The sequence below is a fragment of the Caloenas nicobarica genome, chromosome 1 (assembly GCF_036013445.1).
Source record: "Caloenas nicobarica isolate bCalNic1 chromosome 1, bCalNic1.hap1, whole genome shotgun sequence".
Taxonomy (NCBI): Eukaryota; Metazoa; Chordata; class Aves; order Columbiformes; family Columbidae; genus Caloenas; species Caloenas nicobarica.
In genome coordinates this window covers 182,566,323-182,585,767 of record NC_088245.1, presented here as the reverse complement: position 1 = coordinate 182,585,767, position 19,445 = coordinate 182,566,323, and the positions used below count along the sequence as shown (strand labels likewise).

The 19,445-nt window shown below is 39.9% G+C and overlaps 1 protein-coding gene across 3 annotated transcripts in view; it reads right to left on the bottom strand.

The window, feature by feature from the left end:
* DGKH (diacylglycerol kinase eta) overlaps positions 1-19,445 on the bottom strand; it is a 175,333-nt gene that overhangs the window by 11,483 nt on the left and 144,405 nt on the right. For 2 of the 3 annotated variants that reach the window (XM_065626676.1, XM_065626678.1), the window contains 8 exons: positions 18,831-18,944; positions 18,407-18,541; positions 17,029-17,195; positions 15,046-15,151; positions 13,380-13,472; positions 7,331-7,450; positions 6,850-6,958; positions 5,320-5,450 (listed from right to left, as the gene is read on the bottom strand). In XM_065626676.1, the coding sequence (XP_065482748.1) occupies positions 5,320-5,450; positions 6,850-6,958; positions 7,331-7,450; positions 13,380-13,472; positions 15,046-15,151; positions 17,029-17,195; positions 18,407-18,541; positions 18,831-18,944 (975 nt within the window). The remainder of the gene's footprint in view (positions 1-5,319; positions 5,451-6,849; positions 6,959-7,330; positions 7,451-13,379; positions 13,473-15,045; positions 15,152-17,028; positions 17,196-18,406; positions 18,542-18,830; positions 18,945-19,445) is intronic. The other variant, XM_065626677.1, reaches the window with a different exon arrangement.

Here is a 19,445-nt window from a genome sequence, read left to right as displayed (position 1 = left end):
ATGAGTGACGACAGACAAGAAATGTTTGCAGCAAACCTCTTCCAGTATTAGTAATAGCTTTAGCAGCATCCGTTTTTCTATTTTGACTGGTCCAATGGTGAGAGGAGCAGAATGAGATGCTCAGCTGTGCTAACGATCCCCAACTGCGCTAATGAATTTTCAGCTCAGCTTGGTGAAAATCTGCTTCCCTCCCAGCTTTGAAAAATGCTTTAAAATCCTTGTGTTAATGATGTTGAGCAAGTGGCAGATTCGAGCACTAGTTATATGTAGAATAAACCTTACGTAAATAGATTCTGATTAAATAAAAAACCTTAGAAAAGTTTCACTATCTATTTTTCTATCATAGACATTCTTTCATTTTAATAGGAAGATTGTCCATTACAAAGACATTACAAGGGAGTGTAATTAAGGAGCTTGAAATAATTTTTCTCATACTGAGTGAAAAATGAAACCATACATAATATTCTGTACATACTCTACACAAAGACTGTATCTACCCTTCTACAGCCACAGAAATCTCAGAAAATCTGCACTTTATATTACTTAAAAGTGTTAACATGCAATTAATTTTGCATTTCTCCAAAGGAAGAAAGGGGTGGTAAGATGCCCATGAATTAATTCTTTTATTGTAAATGTAGCAAGGCATGGATTAAACAGGTGGATTAATTTTCAGAGAGTCAAGACTGAATTCTGGTTATGTTAGAGATGAAAAAAAACCCTGGTTGTTTCTTCAGTTGAAAACTGTCATTACTATAAATACCTGACCAACCTTTACAGCCCCCAGGCACAAAGGTGCCAGCATTAAAGAGTTCAAGATTTGTTCATAAAAGTCTCCAAATCAAGCGCTGTTCATAAACCTATCTGAAAAAAGCTTCTGATTTTCCACACCACATCAATTTATATTTTGTTTCCGCTAATGGTCATCTCACTTATAAAAAAATGTAGTACTAATTTTTAAGTTAAGAGAACTGATGTAGGTAGTAGTTGTTAAGCTCGTCCCACAATGACAGTAATATTGTTCATTTTAAATTTGGAGAATATTTTATTTTTTATGCTAAACTTAATTTTCCCATGAATCAAAAATACACGACTACTGAAACTACTGAAATAGCCTAGTTGCTAGGTGGAGGAAATTCTACATAAGGAAAAACCCACAAGGATACTTTCCAAACCATAAGAAGCCACACGTGTTAAAGGTTAAGAACTTGCAAATTCTTCAGAACAAACATTTTTCACAAGCAGAACTTCTGTTGGACAAGCAACATAGCGAGATGCTGCCAGACTTCAAAGATCAGAGGAAAGAATCATATTCTGAAATTCCCGGAAAACTCAGCCACTTTTTCCACCAACCTTTACAAAGTATTGTCAACAATGTCTACATTTCAGAGGCAAAAGATTTTTGGTTTATTTCCCTTCCAGTTGAAGTTGCTGTAATGTAGATCAGAACAGCAGGTTTCAAGAGCCTCATCACAATTTTTGGGACCCTTTTGATAAACTCTGCCACACTTCCAGGGAAAAACAAAACAAAACAACAAAAACCAAACCAAACCAAAAGACCACCCAAGATAAACTATGAATTTTTAAGCTTATGTAATAGTTTGGTTTGGAGGAAATTAAAATTTATACATTCCTGACACTAGATGCTATCTAGTACTGTCAGTTTACTATTGATGCAGTAAAGTTTGCAGAAATTCTCTCATGTCAGACTAAATCAGCAGAATATCATACATCATTCAACAACCAAGATCCTCCAAAGATCTTGGCATTTTCTGAATGCATGAGTTTCATCATGCTCTACATAATGTCTGTATTTAATTGACAACTAATTAACAAAAATTCGATTTGATTAAAATATAGCTTTGAAGACAAGACTCTAGCCAGAGTTTGAGGAAGAAAATAGTCCTTTTTTGCCCAGATATGGCCTTTAAAACTACAGGATCGGCTCTTCTTCTGCTCTCCCAACCCACTCTGACATCTTTAGGCTTTTCAACAGGTGGGGCTCAAAAAATTCTCAAAAAGAAAAAGAAAGACTGGGCAAGAAAATTCTTGCAACAGCTTTCAGGAGTTCTTTATGTGCATTATATTATGGTGATTGCCTGTCCGCTTAGCCAAGAATCCATTTATTCCAGGTTTGCCCCACAGATTTTGGCCAAGCATACCACCAATGTAATACTACTGAACAATTTATATAAACACTCGTTAACATTAACATCTTCCATTAACATCTTCCTTACACTATGTGCATTCCCAGTGTCAAAAGTCACCTAGCATGCCCGAAGTCGAGCAAATCTTACAGAATATTTTCCCGGCAAACACACTACTGCGAAACACAGAGATGAAATGCCGCGGTCCTCAACAGAGACTTCAGCTCGACGGGCACTGCTCATCAAGCTGACACATGAGGCATGGAAGCCCTGTCTCCAAAGAAACCAACATTGCTATGGAGCTCTAAGGAGATGTCACCCTGCCAAATCATGCCAAATGTGTTGCAGTTCTGACTATTACTAAGTTGTGTGCATAGGAAAAAGCTTATCAATGCTAGGATGCCAGTATTTATTTCAGAAAAATGAGTCTAGTTTTCAATGAGTTTGCTTGTAAAAGAAGGTTAAAAGCAACCCCAACATGACAGCCTTTCTACAGCAGTTTCTACAGCACAGTGCAAAATTCACTGCCCAGTCTTTCCTAAAGGGAAAGATAATCACATGGGTGTAAAAGTCTAAGATTCTCCTAAATAAAATCAGGCGTAGGAGGCTGGAGAAAGGGTATTATTGCAGGGGCTGGGTGGAGGGAAGTACATGGTTCCACTTGGAGGTGTTCTCCATTTGCCATTTGCCACACACAGAGCTAACCAAGTATGGGATCCACAAGCTACACAGAAATATAATTAGGTGTCCAGTTCTTCAGGCAACATATTGATCTATTCCAGTGACGCGTGCAACGGATGAGAGTTTCATCAAATCCTTTTCTGGACTGCTTTTCATCTCTACTTCTGACCACAGAAAGGTGGGCCCAGAGGATTCAATTAAAACAGGCAACGATTTTTCCCGTTGTCAACATGAGAGGTAATAGAGGTAAATGTATTGCACGTGGCTTGAGAGCTTGTGGATCAATGACGAGCCCATTTAGTCTGGCAGGAGGCACAAGCCTTGCACTGGAGGAGAGGCTGTAGACAGATTATAGCCTGCGAGAGCTCCGACAACTCATCTGCACACCTTGATAGCTAAAGGAGGAAAAATTAACAGGGCGGCTTGTGACGTGGTCCTCGTTTCCTAGGAACCACATTACACACCTTGACAGCAATTCTGGTCAGAAAACTGCAGGTTGCTGGAGCCATCGTTAATTGGTTCCCCGCAGAGATGGTGTCCCAGATGTAATGAACGGTGCGAGTGCTAAACTCTGCTATTTTAAATTCGGTGTTTGCACACAGAGTGCACGCCGTGCTTGGCCAAAACCCTGGCCTACCTTATGAGTGGCACTGTATGGGGTGATTCTAGAGCAAGACCTCTGCTAGCACACGGTATACTATACCCCTGGCAACTGGTGCAGAGCAAGTCCTCGCCCAGCTACACTGAGCAATTCAAAACCTGTGCACATGCTTCCAGGCAGCACTAGATAGAGGGGACAGTGAAAGTCTGTCTCTGCATAGGCTCTATCTAAGACAAACTTTTAGATATTTCAGGGCATAGGCCTTTGTGATGGGGTTTTATTTATGCTGAATCAGCATGAGTCTTAGCAACAGGGGTAACAGGTTGATGATAACCCTGCTGCAGATATTTCCTTGGTTGAAGTGTCAGTCTTCTGGGCATGCAGTCAAATTGGTACCTGTCAGAAACGAGGCATGGCCAGAAGTTTAACACTGCTCTTACTCACTATCATTCATTCCAACAAATTCATCATCTTGATTTATTTTCAAGATTTCCTAACATTTTAGCAAGCCTAGGCATTGTGTGATGCTGAGTTTCCCAGCTGTCACCATTTTAAGTAGTTTTAAATTTGTTCACTGCCCTTCCAGAACAGGGACTTGCAATATCCATCACTGGAACCTTGTGGTGGATCGCTTGGACAGTTTTCTATTTCTAAATTTTTGTAGGGAAAGACTATCCTGAAACTGTCTCTCTGTGTTAGGAGCTATCCTGAAAGAAAGGAATCTAACTTCCATGGAAAGAAGCATAGGTGGTCCAATATCAAAGGGTAAAATAATACACAACAGTCAAACGGGTCATCTCAAACACAGCTATTTTCAGCAGCTGCATTCTACTGCAACAGTCATACAAGGCAAGCACTAGCTTATAACGTCAGGATTTCATCCTATATAAGAAATTCCACCAAAAAGTGCCACAGTTGTATGAAACTGTTGCCTCTCTCTGGCGACTACTGCACTGTGGCTAGAGCAATGACTTTCACTCCTAATGTAAATGTTTGCAATTTATACAATATCCTATTTCCTCTCTTAGGTGCTAAAAGCAGTTGCAAAACACGTTGTCAAGAACTCATCACTGCTGAGTTCCTGGAAAAAGTAATGTAACAAATCCCTAAAGATACAGCCTCTATTACATATAATGGATGCACTTAAGTCATTCTTGAAAAAGACCAGCAAGCTCAAGTAACAGCCTCAGCCTGCTAGGTAACATTTCTCCTGCAAAACTTATAAATCCAACCTCAAAGGAAGTAAGCTGTAGAATTTTGGAGACAATTTTAAAAAGTGCTCTTTTTTAAATCTCTACAGCTAAAATCAGGCAGAGGTTGACCAGGGATGAGAAAACCTATTGCAAAGGTCTATTTTGACTCACAAACACCAACACCATGTAAGACCAATGCTGCAATTTATTAAGCTGCTTATCTCTCTCACACTCACTATATCCAATATATATACAATAAATCACCTGAAGCAGGTCAGCCCCTCGTAGCTTCTGACCTTGAAGTAGAGAGATTTAAACTTATTATCACCAATTCCAACTGATCCGTACTGATCCCGTTCAATGGAAACAGTGAACTCTTGAAGATAACATTATATTACACTGATGTCAGTAAGATATCAAGCGTGCTTTTCCTGTGCCTTCTGACATAAACTATAATGCTATCATTCTGAGTAAAGTGCAAAAAAAGGAAATTTTTGGTTAACATAGATATTTCCGGTTGCGAGTACAAGTCAGCACTTGAGAAATCCAGGCCAAAGGACAGCGTGTATTAGTTTATTGCATATTTGCACAGTGTAAGCCAAGCTACAAGCACATAACAAGTGCAGGGAAAGAAGAAAAGTTGGTTGTTGTTTTGTCAAAGAAAATGGTCAATAGCAGAAAAGTAGCACAAAGGAAATACCTTAAGATCTCGCCTTTCCAGATGTAAAAGCTCAGAGCCTCGGATGTCATGGCTGATGAAGATTTCTTTGTACTCTCCCAAACTGAGCAGATCCAGCCAAGCAGCAACTTCATCTGTGCCCCATTTTTGAACTACCAAAGTTAAGAGCAAAACCCCCTTAATTTCTACATGCTCAAATGCATCACAAGCAAAGGTTAGGCCAAAGAGAGTGGAAAACAGAGTAGAACTGCCGTGCTAGCAAAGGGAAAGGTTAGAGGTGTCATTTCCACAAAAACTGACAATTTTCTTTTTACATGCAGGTTACAGGTTAGCAGTTAACATGAGAAAGTATCTAAACAAAGTTGGGGTTCTTTGCTTTGCAGCCATGCTTTCAGCTTTACTCCAGTTTCTTCAGTAAAGCCTTTAAACCCTCATGTCCGCACATATTCACATTAAACCATCTTAGGATCAGTGGTGCAAAGTCTAATGTCGTTCTGCTTTATACATTAATTTATTAGTATCATCCAGGGAGAGAAGCCTGCAAAAACTAATTAATATGTAAAATTAAAATAGCAACAATACCTCTAATATAGCAATGGCAGCAAGCAAGTCTGGTTTTAATTAACAGTTTATAGAATTCTTAATTAATGCAACTTCATTCTTTAAGCTACTGTGTTACATATGCCATTAAGAAGCTCTCTGTAAAACATTGTTCTCTAAGGTTAGTTGCCCACATTAGTCCTAATAAGACCACATTTATTAAAAGAAAATAGTTACGCTACTTATTGCTACAGTTTTGCAACTTCATTCAATACTGATCAGTTTTACAATGAAGTAAATCTAAAGTCTAATCTAAAATCTAAAGTCTGACCAACAAGTGCAAGATTTTGCAGATTTTGACTAACTGTCCATTAAAAAGAAAAAGATGTAGAAACAGTTTTAGGACCATCTGATCACTGTTTAACTCCTGGACATAATCTTAAGGAAGTAAGTTCATGGATAAGAGTGGGAAGAGAGGAGAGTGGAGTTTGTTCAACTTCTACTAATTAAAAAAAATCAGTATTGACTGTCATGGCTTTTTGTTTGATTTGTCTCACTTGCTGACCTCAAAACCCATCTGAAATTTAAGAATAACTGGTTAATTAAACCAGCGTGATAGAAGTTACTGTGCACCTTCTGAAACTAACCTGAAAAACCTGAACTGGAGCTTCATAGGGGAAAAACGTGTTTACTTACGACTTGTATTGCTATGTGTTAATCACATGTAACCACCAGCAAAGACACAGGTCATGTCGCATGACAAAACTATCTAAATATTTTCTCAGTAGTTATTTGGTTCATGTGGAAGTCTTGGGGTCTTACTGAATGTTTTCTAAATGCACTGAAAGAAATCTCCATCCTAATGAAGACGCCAGTTAGCTCAGTTGCTTTTCACTTTGACTACTCTTAAGTAGAATGCATCGTTTCAGCTCTCAGTAAAAAAAAAAAACAAACATAAAATCACATTTTCCCCAAATGCTACTATTTTTCTTGTAATTTCAAAACACATACCAGGCTGAGGGCTGGTCTTATGCTTCTGAACTTTTTCTTTTTTAAACTTTGGCACTATGCGAAACACTGTACTTCTGTTGTTTCTTTTAGCATAATCCAGAGAGGGATCCTGCATGAAAGAAGAGGCACAGTTACATTTAATTAATAGAAAACAACAGTGACATTACATGCTTAGATGGTAATTCATAGTTAATAAAAAAATTAATACCAAATTTTACTTTCATAAAGGATAACGTTGGGATTTAACTCTATACTTGTTTCATATATATGGTTCAAATAACCATTCGAAACCTTTACATTCACAAAAGGGAACAAAACACACAAAAATGCCCTAAGCTTAGAAGCTTGTTCACAGCAGACAGAGAGGTTTCAGCATCACTACTGACATTGTCTCTCCAGATCATGAGGGATTGTAACTTACTCTTCCCTATCAGAAGAAAATAAAGTTCAATTAGAAACAGGAAGTATTAATCAAACTCACCTCATCATCATTTGGTTGAAAAACATAATAAAGCCAAGGTATCTCAGCAAGTTTTCTCAACTCAACTTCCACGCTGTGCAAAGCATCAGACAACAGCTCTTCATGGGGAGCTTCTAACTGCTGTTTATAAACAGGCCAGAAAAATAGTATCTTTAGTTTTGTTAACATATAACATTTAAATTTGGATATGCTGTTACTATACACAAACAGATGACTACTTCACAGTGAGTGTAAGCAAACAGCGAAAGCAAATAATCTTACCAAATTAAATTTTCCTTCAGAGACACATCAGACCACCCTGACACTACATTTAGTATGGTCCCAACCACAAAGGGATGACTGAGACAGCTGAGTCTTTCGCAGCAGACCAGCTAGACCTAGCTGTCAATCACTGTCATCATTCACCACACCCCTGAGTCATCGAATCATGGAATCATTTTGGTTGGAAAAGATGCTGAAGATCATTTAGTCCAACTGTTAACATAACACTGTCAAGTCCACCTCTAAACCATGTCCCCAAGTACCTCATTTACACGTCTTTTAAACACCTCCAGGGAGTCTTCAGAGAGCAAAAGTTATCCAATAACACCAATACAAGGACAGACTACAAATGGAAAGGAGCAGCACAAGGGGAGATAAAACCTGACCAGAAAAACAAGAGCCTGGAAAATCTTTTTATGAAAAGCAGTGTGGAAAAAATTCAATAGAGGGTAGTAAGCCTGAGTTATTGTTTGCAAATGTCTTCATATGATAGATGGCTCTCTCATGGTGAAGTAAGAGGAAATGGATCTTACCCAAGATGCTCCATTCCCAAAGGTCTTCCAGTGGTGACACAATACCTGCACCACCCCTTCTAAATAGGTGAGACACAGAGTGACAGCCACTGCTGCTGGCTGAAGGTGGGAAGAAAAGGGACCAGGCACGGAAGAGGGGCACGACTGCACCCCCAGATGGGAGACAAAAAGCCAAACACATCAGTGAAGGCCAGAGGAGAAGAAAGTGGAGCAGCATAAAAAACTTAGGACTTGCTGACCTAGGGGAATTTGGCTCTATCAACACTTTGAGAACCCCATGGGGGTGGTGCCAGTTTTCCTTAAAACCCTGGTCTGAAAACTATTCTGCAGCTGTTGTGTGAGTCAAACCTGTGAGAAAAAGGCAAGGCGAACAGCTGACCCCTGGCAAAGCTGTTTTAGGCTTACCTGGGGTTGCTGAAACACCATTTTGGGGTAAAGTTTAACCATGGAACTAGTTGCATGCAATCACTCATAAAGCAATCTGAACATCTATTTCTCTCTTTGAAGTAAAAGTAGTCCCAAAGCAGCGCAGAATATCCTTTTGAAAGCTCTAATTAAGCTATATCCTAGTGAATGCATTTTTAAAAAGGAGTTGTAAGAGAATCTTTGATCTCTAGTGCTGGAAAAAGATTTTGATGTTGTTGGGGTTTAGAGATAAATTACAAGACCCCATTAATTCATCCTACCTAAAAAAAAATATTTCCTTTGCTTCAATCATTTGCATATGTGACCTTCCAAAGGAGAGACCAGCTTTAGTAAGATATTGCTGTTTAGTATAGTAATATTAGAAATATAAGCTCCATCTTGCTATTGTGTTCTTTTCTAAAGTTCACAGAATTCAGTGCCCAAAAGCAGATTCCGATCTTTCTTTTGCCTTCCTTTTTTTTTTTCAATTTCAACAGTTCAGTTCATTTGAGGCACAGTGGGAGACCTACTTGTCTTTGAAAAAGTTACAACTTTTCTTGTGTTCTCATTTAAAAAAAATATTTAAGTCACTTATTTTATATAAATGAATAAAGCAAAGAATTATCTCTTTCTCAACAAGCGCTTATCTAATGGCTTGATTCTCAAAGGAAAACGTTTCGCATGGGGACCAAAAAACTCTCACCTGATGGTGAGAAAGCGTATACATTGGCAATATTGCTCCTGAAGTAAACAGTGAAATTCTGATAAAGGAAGAGTCAGCAATTCAGGGTAAATTCTCTTCCCACAACACCCTGGAAAAGGTTCTTACTTCCAAGATGGAAATTAACACTATGAATGAAACAATGAAAATAAAGGATTTTTTTTCAATTCCTTCCCAAGGAAATTTTTAATATGAAAATATTTTATTTCAGTGAGCTTGGATAATTTCATTCAGTTGAAATGAAACATTCTTTCATACTTCTCCCTTAATACATTGGAAAACTGAGCTCTCTTCTAAACTGGAAATGCTTTCTAAAAAGCCAAAATTGAAATAGTGTAGTTGGAAAAATATCTAGACAAAACCCAGTATTTTTTATTTTTTACAAACTATATCTCAGCCATAACCATCTGGGAGATTACACAAATCAGCTTAATTGTCCCCTGCCATCATATCACTAAAAATCGTATTTATAGCTAATTCACTATTTGTTTTCATCTAGCTAATACACTTTTATGAACTTTGTTAATCATATCTTACAGGAGGTGGCAGGAATCATAGTTTCCTTGTGTATGTATTTATATTTCTTTTGTCTCCTTCAGGAGCCATAATGGAAAAACTCAAGAGCCATTAAATGGCAACAACAAAAAAAGCTTACCAAGTACAACAAAGGCATCAATTTACTGCTATCAGGAGCTTTGATCACAGAAAAGAGGGGTGAGGGAGAATTGAAGAGACAAAAACATAAACAGGAGGATATTAAAGAAAGAATGTCTGTCTTTGTCAGAGGAGAAAGATAATTTGGAGAACTGTATGATGGCAGCGGCTGACGCATCAAGCAACACCTGACATTTAATGTGTCTCTATTTTAATCAAGAAAGGGACCAACATACGTGTAGCTTCAGTATTCATAAAATACATGACAATAATGTTAACCAGGGTGTCTTGTTATTGTGACTGTGAAATACTGTTCTAAACAAGCACAATGTCAAATGAGTGCAATGGACAACTCTGGAAGATTATCTCATTATCTTCCAAAGGGCCTTTTTATTAAAGAATGGGTTTGATGCAGACCCATGAAGACATTTGCACAAACCATAAGGAGAAGCAGAAATAGAACATGTAGAAATCAGAAATGGACAAATGAATCAAATTAAGCTTTGAAGCCTGAACAAGGGACCACCCCCCTTCTAATCCACCCCAGGATGCCATTGCCTTCTTGGCCACAAGGGCCCAGAGCTGGCTCATGGTCATCCTGCTGTCCACCAGGACCCCCAGCTCCCTTTCCCCTACACTGCTCTCTAACAGGTCATTCCCCAACCTATACTGGAACCTGGGGCTGTTCCTACCCAGATGCACGACTCTACACTTGCCCTTGTTATATTTCATTAAATTTTTCCCCGCCCAACTCTCCAGCCTGTCCAGGTCTCTGGATGGCAGCACAGCCTTCTGGCGTGTCAGCCACTCCTCCCAGCTTGGTGTCATCAGCAAACTTGCTGACAGTGCACTCTAGTCCCTCACCCAAGTCATTGATGAATATATTGAATAATACTGGTCCCAGTACCAACTCCACTAGATACAGGCCTCCAACTAGACTCTGTCCCATTGACCACAACTCTCTGGCTTCTTTCCTTCAGCCAGTTCGCAGTCCACCTCACTACCCGATCATCCAGATGACACTTCCTCAGTTTAGCAGCGAGGATGCTGTGGGAGACTGCGTCAAATGCTTTACTGAAGTCAAGATAGACCATATCCACTGCTCTGCCATCATCTAGCCACCTCGTTATGTCCTCATAAAAGGCTATGAGCTTGGTTAAGCAGGACTTTCCTTGGCGAAGCCATGTTGACTGCCCCTAATGACCCACTTATCCTTGATATGCCTTGAGATGGCACCAAGGATAAGTCGTTCCATCACCTTTCCAGGGATGGAGGTGAGCCTGACTGGTCTATAGTTACACTGGTCCTCCTTCTTGCCCTTTTTGAAGACCGGAGTGACATTTGCTTTCCTCCAGTCCTCAGGCACCTCTCCCGTTTCCCAAGACTTGGCAAAGGTGATGGAGAGTAGCCCAGCAATGACTTCAGCCAGCTCCCTCAGCACCCACAGGTGCATCCCATCTGGACCCACGGATTTATGGATGTCCAGATTGCTTAATTGTTCCCTAACCCAATCCTCATCAACCAAGGCAAACTCCTCCATTGTCCTGCCTTCCTCTGGGGCCTCAGGGGTACGGGGCTCCACAGTACAGCCTCTGGCAGAGTAGACAGAGACAAAGAAGGCATTCAGTAACTCTGCCTTCTCTGTATCTTCTGTCACCAGGGCACACACCTCATTCATCAGTGGGCCTACATTGCCTCTGGTGTTAGTTTTATCTGCCATGTACTTGAAGAAGCTCTTTCTGTTGTCCTTGACCCCTCACGCAAGGTTTAATTCTAAGGAGGCCTTAGCTTTCCTAGTTACCTCCCTACATCCTCTGACAACAGCCTTATACTCTTCCCAAGTGGCCACCCCCTCCTTCCATGACCTGTAAACTCTCCTCTTCCACTTGAGTTTGCCCAGCAGTTCCCTGTTTAACCACGCAGGTCTCCTGGCTCCCTTCCTTGACTTCCTACGTGTAGGGATGCTCTGATCTTGAGCTTGGTAGAAGCAGTCCCTGAAAGTTAACCAACTATCTTGGGCCCCTTTACCTTCAAGCAGCCTTGCCCATGGGATTTCCCCTAGCAATTGCTTGAAAAGGCCAAAGTTGGCCCTACTGAAGTCCAGGGTTGCAATTCTGCTTGGTATTCTGTTCCTGCCACAGGAAATCCTGAACTCCACCATCTCATGGTCGCTGCAGCCAAGGCAGCCCTCAACCTTTACCGCTTCAACCAGACCCTCCTTGTTAGTGAGGACAAGATCCAGCAGTGCACCTCTCCTAGTTGGCTCATCCACCATTTGCATCAGGAAGTTATCATCAGTGCACTGGAGGAACCTCCTGGACTGTGGCTGGCTGAGTAGTCCTTCCAGCAAACATCAGGGTAGTTAAAATCCCCCATAACAACCAGAGCCTGTGACTGTGAGGCTGCTCTCAGCTGCCTGTAGAAGGCCTCATCAACTTCCTCACTCTGATCTGGTGGCCTGTAATAGACTCCCACAACAGTGTCACCCCTGCCAGCCTGCCCCTTAATTCTCACCCACAGACTCTCAACTCACTCCTCATCCACCCCTGGACAGTACTCAGTACATCATAGTTGCTCTCTCACGTAAAGAGCAACTCCACCACCTCGCCTTGCTGGCCTGTCATTCCTGAGAAGGACACAGCCATCCATGACCACATTCCAGTCATGTGAGCTGTCCCACTATGTCTCTGTAATTGCCACCAGATCACAACCACCTGACTGAACACAGGTTTCCAACTCCTCCTGCTTATTCCCCATGCTGCGTGCATTGGTGTACAGGCACTTCAGGGAGCGAGCCGAGCACACCAACTTTACCCTAGGGGGATGGGAGGCCTCCCAGCCTTTATCAATTCTAGAGTGCTGCCCCACTGGTGCAAGCCCAGCTACAACCCCATCCCCCTTCAAATCTAGTTTAAAGCTCTCCAAATGAGCCCTGCTAATTCCTGCCCCAGCATCCTTTTAACCCTGTGAGATAAACCCTTCCCACGTATCACTGTCTGAACTGGTGTCTTGTAAAACCAGCCGTTATCAAAGAATCCAAAGCCCTGCCTGTAGCACCAGTCTTGAAGCCAATCATTTATGGACCGAATTCTTTTATTCTATCCCACATCGGCACTCAAAAATGGAAGGAAGGAAGAGAAAATAACTTGCGCCCCAGACTCTTCCACCAACCGTCCCAAGGCCTTGAAATCTTTCTTCATTCCCCTCAGACTACGGGATGCAGCTTCCTCCCCACCTGTCTGGAAGATCAGTAGTGGGATAGATATGTGAAGTGAGGTAAGATGGATGCCAACCTAGGACAAGAATTCATAACTCAATCGAATCCAAACCAGAAATGCAGTGCAATATCCTCCAACCAGCCTTACAGAGCTTCTTGTAGCATGTCATAAATCCTGCGCCAATTTAAAAAATCAGCAAAGAACAAATCACAGATAATCTGAATGAGGAAATAAATCCATGCATTTTGTGACCTTACCAAAGGAACTCTGCCTACTAGCAGAGATTCAGTTTCATTATGTAGGGCCTTCACATTGACAGCTATCTCCATGGCAGTGTTTCTAGTAAGGCTCTAGGGAATAAGAAGCATGAAAATTATTTGAAGTGATGCAAGTCAGACTGAGAATAAGTACTTTGGGCTTACAGCACAGATCTTAAGTGTCTTCTCTTAGAAGGAATACATAAATTTATCTCTACACTGACAACTTCCTCAGCACAGAGAACAGAACAAAAATGTAGTATGAATTCATTGTCTTTTCCCCAACTTCATTTAATCTGACCTTATGCAATCCTGAAGATCATCAAGTGACCAGCCCCCTGTGAGATGTATGCATGATTTTTACGGATGACAAAGGCCAGCAGAAAAGTTGTGGGCCTCATTTAATGACTGTTGAACCAAATTGCTCACCTTACCCTTAGCAGAAGTAAGCTGCTATCCATGTTTCAAGAAGTAAAGGTTAACTAATATATTTACCATATGTAAATTTAGGTTAGATGTAGACAGCCTCTACCTAATTAATCTTTTTTTGTGTCCAAACCCTGAAAACACCCGAATTGTCTAGTGTGAAGAGACAATCCAGGAAACTCATTTCCCCTCATCCCCTTTGCATTCTCTGCATAGCGCCTGGATAACAACTAAGCATGAAAATTTCAACAGGAATTGACCTGTATGTAGTAACATTTATTGAGCCTTTGTCATGCCTCCACTGTGTGTCTGGGGACTTGCCCACACAGTTGTCTGCAAGCAGATGTGAACTTAGCTTACTTTGCCTATTTTTTTTGCTGTTTGCTGGCCCAAGTTTGCTTTATTCACACTCAGAACTACATTAGTATACCGCCTCACTTGATTTATTAAGCACTGCTGCGGCATCGCTTTGGGATGATCATCCCTGGCTGTGGACCACCATTGCAGATGACATGAATTCTTGACTGCTTCCAAAAGGCAACAGGCACAATCTTACTGTGCCCCTCATCCAAACTCCCTATCTCCCTTTGACTGCTCACTTCTCCCTGCAATGACACCCAGAAGGTCTGCATTTTAAGTGTCATTAATGCCCCTTTCTAAAGTCCCACGTTCACAAAAGAGAGTATCGGCTGCTGAGGACACTGATGAATGCAGAAACTGCATCTTCTGCCTTCTCAGGTATCACATTGACCTAACATCAGGAGGGGACTCTCCTCTTTAATACTCTTCTGTAAAAAGGCAGCTCTCCTAACTCTCGTTCCTGGTATTATTAATACATTCCAAGATGATTGAGCATGATCTCTACAAATTCATCACCTATGGGGTGTTCCTCTGTGCATGTGAAGGGTTGAGATTCCCTGCTGCTACACAGAGCAGCACCTTCAAAATCGGAACTTTCCCTTTACATTCACCTTAGAAAAAGTGGCAAAAAAGGGGAGAAGATACAGCATCCATTCACCTGTTAGGCAATTTCATTTGAATTTGATCATCTGTATGTATACCTATGAGCCTTGTTTATCAAAACTTTCAAGAATTATCATCCAACTTGTTTTAATACGGACACAGGGAGTACAATACAGCTCCCTTGTCACAAGCTTATGCAGGCAGATATTATAGCTTATTTCCTTATACAGATACTATAATTTATTTACTTATACATAAACCTCTGTTCTTTGTTTACCTCAGGAAATCTTGGATTGGCTTTATTTAATGCATGTGAGCACGCATTAACAGCATGAGCAAGCTCCTGCTCCAAGAGGCCATGTATTTTTGCCGCTTCACAGATCCTACGAAAATATTTAAAAAAGAGAGAAATATTCCTTACTCTTTTTAAAGAAAAGTTCTGAAGAGTACACAACTTTATCAGATGAGAAAACATACAAAGATGCGTTTCACAAAACACTTTCCAAAAAATACAGTCCTTTATAACAAAAGCTGAAATACAAGTATCTCTTCAAGCAACATGGCATCTCATATAAATGATATCCATCACACAGAAGACTTATTTTGCTATGAAATTCTGAGACACATTTTTTTGTCTTAGAACACAAATGCTATGCCAAAATTGTACCAAAAATGTTGGGGCTTTTAATTTAAGGAAAAAGAAAAAAAAAGAGGAAAATCCTAGCACATTACGATAACTGACTTGAAGTTATTTTAAAAACCATGACACCTTTTTCACAAGGCATATCCTTCAGATATGACATTAAAATTGGCTGCAATCATTTGAGATTCTGGGAGGTCCATCTCTAATTACAACCTCAGGATCACCTCTAGAACAGTAAAGTTTTTAAGCTGTCTTGGCTAAACTTCACTTGGGGTAGTTGATAACCTAAATTATTCTTCTATGACTACTTAAGTCACCAGTACAGTTTATGAAAAGAATATGTAGTTCTTCAACTCCTTTCTTATCAATGCAACTCAACAGATTCCTTTCAGTCTCCTTCCAGTGGTGCCCAACGATGGGATGACGGGCAACGGGCACAGACTGAAGAACAGGAGGTTCCATCTGAATATGAGGAGGAACTGCTTTACTTTGAGGGTGCCAGAGCACTGGAACAGGCTGCCCAGAGAGGTTGTGGAGTCTCCTTCTCTGGAGACATTCAAAACCTGCCTGGACACCTTCCTGTGTGATCTGCTCTGGGTAAACCTGCTTTAGCAGGTGGGTTGGACTAGATGATCTCCAGAGGTCCCTTCCAACCCCAGCCAGTCTGTGATTCTGTGACATACTCCAAGAACTCATCTTGGTGCTTAAGATAATTTGTAATCATAATGAACTGAGTAGCAGCTTTATAAAATGTTCTGATTTTTAAAAAATGCGTTTCTTAAAAATTCTAGTGCTTTGTTTGGTTTTGTTTGCTTATTTGTTTGGTTTGTTTGTTTTTTTGTTTTTGTTTATTTATTTTTTGTGTTCCCTCCGTGGAAAGTTCAAGTGTGTTCTTTATTAAAATACTTGCATCTCAGAAAGAAAGTAGTTCTTGAAAATAAGCAAGGCTGTGGGATCAGTTTTATAGCATCGGCTAACCATCATCTCAACCCATTTAAATTACTGAACTGTCCAGGGACACAGAGATGAACATTTTGAGCATTGTGAATGAAACAGAAAGCTGGCAATGTGGGCTCCTTCAATGTTGGTGTGTTAACTGTTTACTTGTACAATATTTTAAGAAAACTTCCAGGTTTATTGAAAAGTGCTTATGCTTTTGAAATTGTGAGTAACAAGGATTTAAGAGAAATGAGGTCAGGAGAAGTTAAGGTCAGGTGGATAAATCCATACTGTCGACTTCTAAAGTTGACTTCTAAGGGGTTTTTTTCAAGAAATATGTATTTGCTTTTGAATCAAGTAAGAAGTTACAATCAAAAGCCTCTCTGCAGAGAAGTTTTCCAGTTTTTCCATTTCCACTGCTCCTTCGGAAAGTTGGTTTTCATAAGAAAAAGATACATAAACACACAAAAATAAAATTACAGAAATACCTACGAAATGCCTACTTAAACAAGTTGAGCCTTAAAAATAAAATAAAATTTAAAAAATTAAATAACTGATAGAGTCGCAACTAAACATTAATCAAAAAATGGAAAATATACACTTCTCTGTATGCATTTGCATGAATAATTCAGTCTTGGTATAGAGGCTGCCAATTCAAACTTATTAATCTTACTGTACCTGGTAATAAGTTCTTCTGCAGCTTGTGAGCACAGCTGGATCTGTGCAACTTCTTCTTCTGCAGCCAACTCAACAGCCTGCTGAGGGTACAAGGGAGATCGAATGACAGGTTTACAGGAATCATACTTCTGTTTGTCTTCCCAAGACTTCAGGGTGTTTTCAAAGGCCTGATCAAAATGAATTATACATTCAGTTCACAGCACTTGGAGTATTCTTACTTATTTTAAAAAACAATTTTATGCACATTTTAATTTCTATAAGATTTTAATTAATTTAACAATTAACTTTTAAATTTTATATAAATAATACAAGCCCTATAAATCATACAAACTCTATCAATAATGACATGAAACTTAATATTTTTGAAACTTAATATAGAGAATTAGTAACTTCTGAAAGCTCACTTTCTCTCTCTCCCTGCTTTATCCTCAGTAAGCGTCTTTCAAAACAATAAGAACACAAAGACAGTGATAACACAAGCATGGATAGTAAGATGCAAATCTGAAAGTAATAAAAGATTCAAACCTGAAAAACGGTGGGAAAAAGGTAACAAATTTACTAAATATAGTTCAAATGCCATTAATTACACACTAAATTGAGCATCCAGTTAGCGGATGGAGAACTGAGGGGCAGTTACACCTTCTACCCAGTAATCCCAGACAAGCATGAACTCTCCTGTAGCTTTTGACTGGCTTGACTGGGCTCTGCTGGTGACTCTTCTGTCTGAGACTGGGTCATGGGAGAGAGGGAGGATTAGTGGGACAGAGAGGGACACAAGAGAAATCTGCAGAAAGTCATTCTGAAAAAAAGTTATAGAACTTTGCTTTCTACTCCTGAGAAGGAAGGAAGGAAAAGAGGGGGGGAGGCAGAAAGAGAGAGAGAGAGAAAGGGAGAGAGAAAGAGAGAGAGAGAAAGAGAGAAAGAGAAAGAGAGAGAGAAAGAGAGAAAGAGAGAAAGAGAGAGAGAGAGAAAGAGAGAAAAGAAAGAAGGAAAGAGAGAAAGAGAGAAAAGAAAGAAGGAAAGAAAGAGAGAAAGAGAGAGAGAGAGAGAGAAAGAAAGAAAGAAAGAAAGAAAGAAAGAAAGAAAGAAAGAGAAAAGAAGATATAAAATCTGGACCATTCTTACTATACATTAGTAAGAATAGAGGAATAGCACTAATAAAAGTGATAAAAGCTAAGAAAGAGCTCTGTCACTTACACAAAAGAACAATTCTCTATCCAGCTTATTACAGAAATTATATAACTGTAATTATAGAAGTTATGTAAATAATTATAAAACACTTTTGTAAGCACTGTTTTGTTCATGTTGTAACTGAATCAAATTATTACAGAAACCAATGTTAATGATGGTATCTCATAACACACTTTCTGCAACATACTCTGTCTCGTGTTAGCATCTGAGCTCTGTTTTTATGTATGATTTTAATAACTCCCGGGGGCTGGATCCATGCCTCTCCATCGACTTGCACTGGAACCCCTTCATCACCAAGTATGGTGATCTTCACAGACCGACACTGGAAGAGAACAAACGCATTATTTTATAGAGCAATAAATATTAATGAAACTGACGGGCCACCTGAAATATCTTAATTACTAGGAGCTGTGGCTTCCCTCCAGGACTGCGTCAAGGATGAAGCGCTTTTATACTTCATTCATCACGGAAGGCAATTTGTTACCCGTTAAAATTAAAACAATGTCAGCGCTTTATTAATGTATAGGGTGGTGGTCATCAAGAGTACTGCTACTTGCCAGTGTCCCAAACTGCTGCCAACCATGTTGCGTGCTTTCAAGTCAGAGACAAACCTGAGCTATCCTGTGATGCTGCAGTTTGATGACTCTGGACACTGCCATCTGCATGCTGCCAAATACCGCAACAACTTCCAAGATTTTATCATCGAACGATGGAGCCCCAAATATCTGAAAGGAAAATATTCCATTTTTGATGGGTAATCCAGTGCTTAGATTGCCTGTTCAATGAAACACAGATTCATTTACAGATTTGTTTTCAACATTTAAATAATCTTATTTACTGCAGAATAGCTACACTTTCTCTCAAAAGTCACAGGAGTGAGATGCCACAGGCAAATATTATTTTAAAACAGCAATGCTAATAGCATTTCAAATATCTGAATGACAGGGCATATCCTTATAAAGGCAGGATGGCATGTTTCAGTGTGCAGACTAAGAAATGTTTTTCAAGGCAAGATGAAAGGCTGATTTAAATCTCTGCTTGGTTAATGTCCTTCATATCTAAGAGGTGCTTGAAGTTAAGAGGAGTAATGGTGTCTTTTTTTCTCAGAAGTGCTTATCTTATATTCTGAATTCTCTGGAAACCAACATCTGAGTCCACACTCGGCTTTGTTAAGCACAGCTTTCATACTGAAGCGGATCTTGTTTGTGCTTTATACAATTATCCAC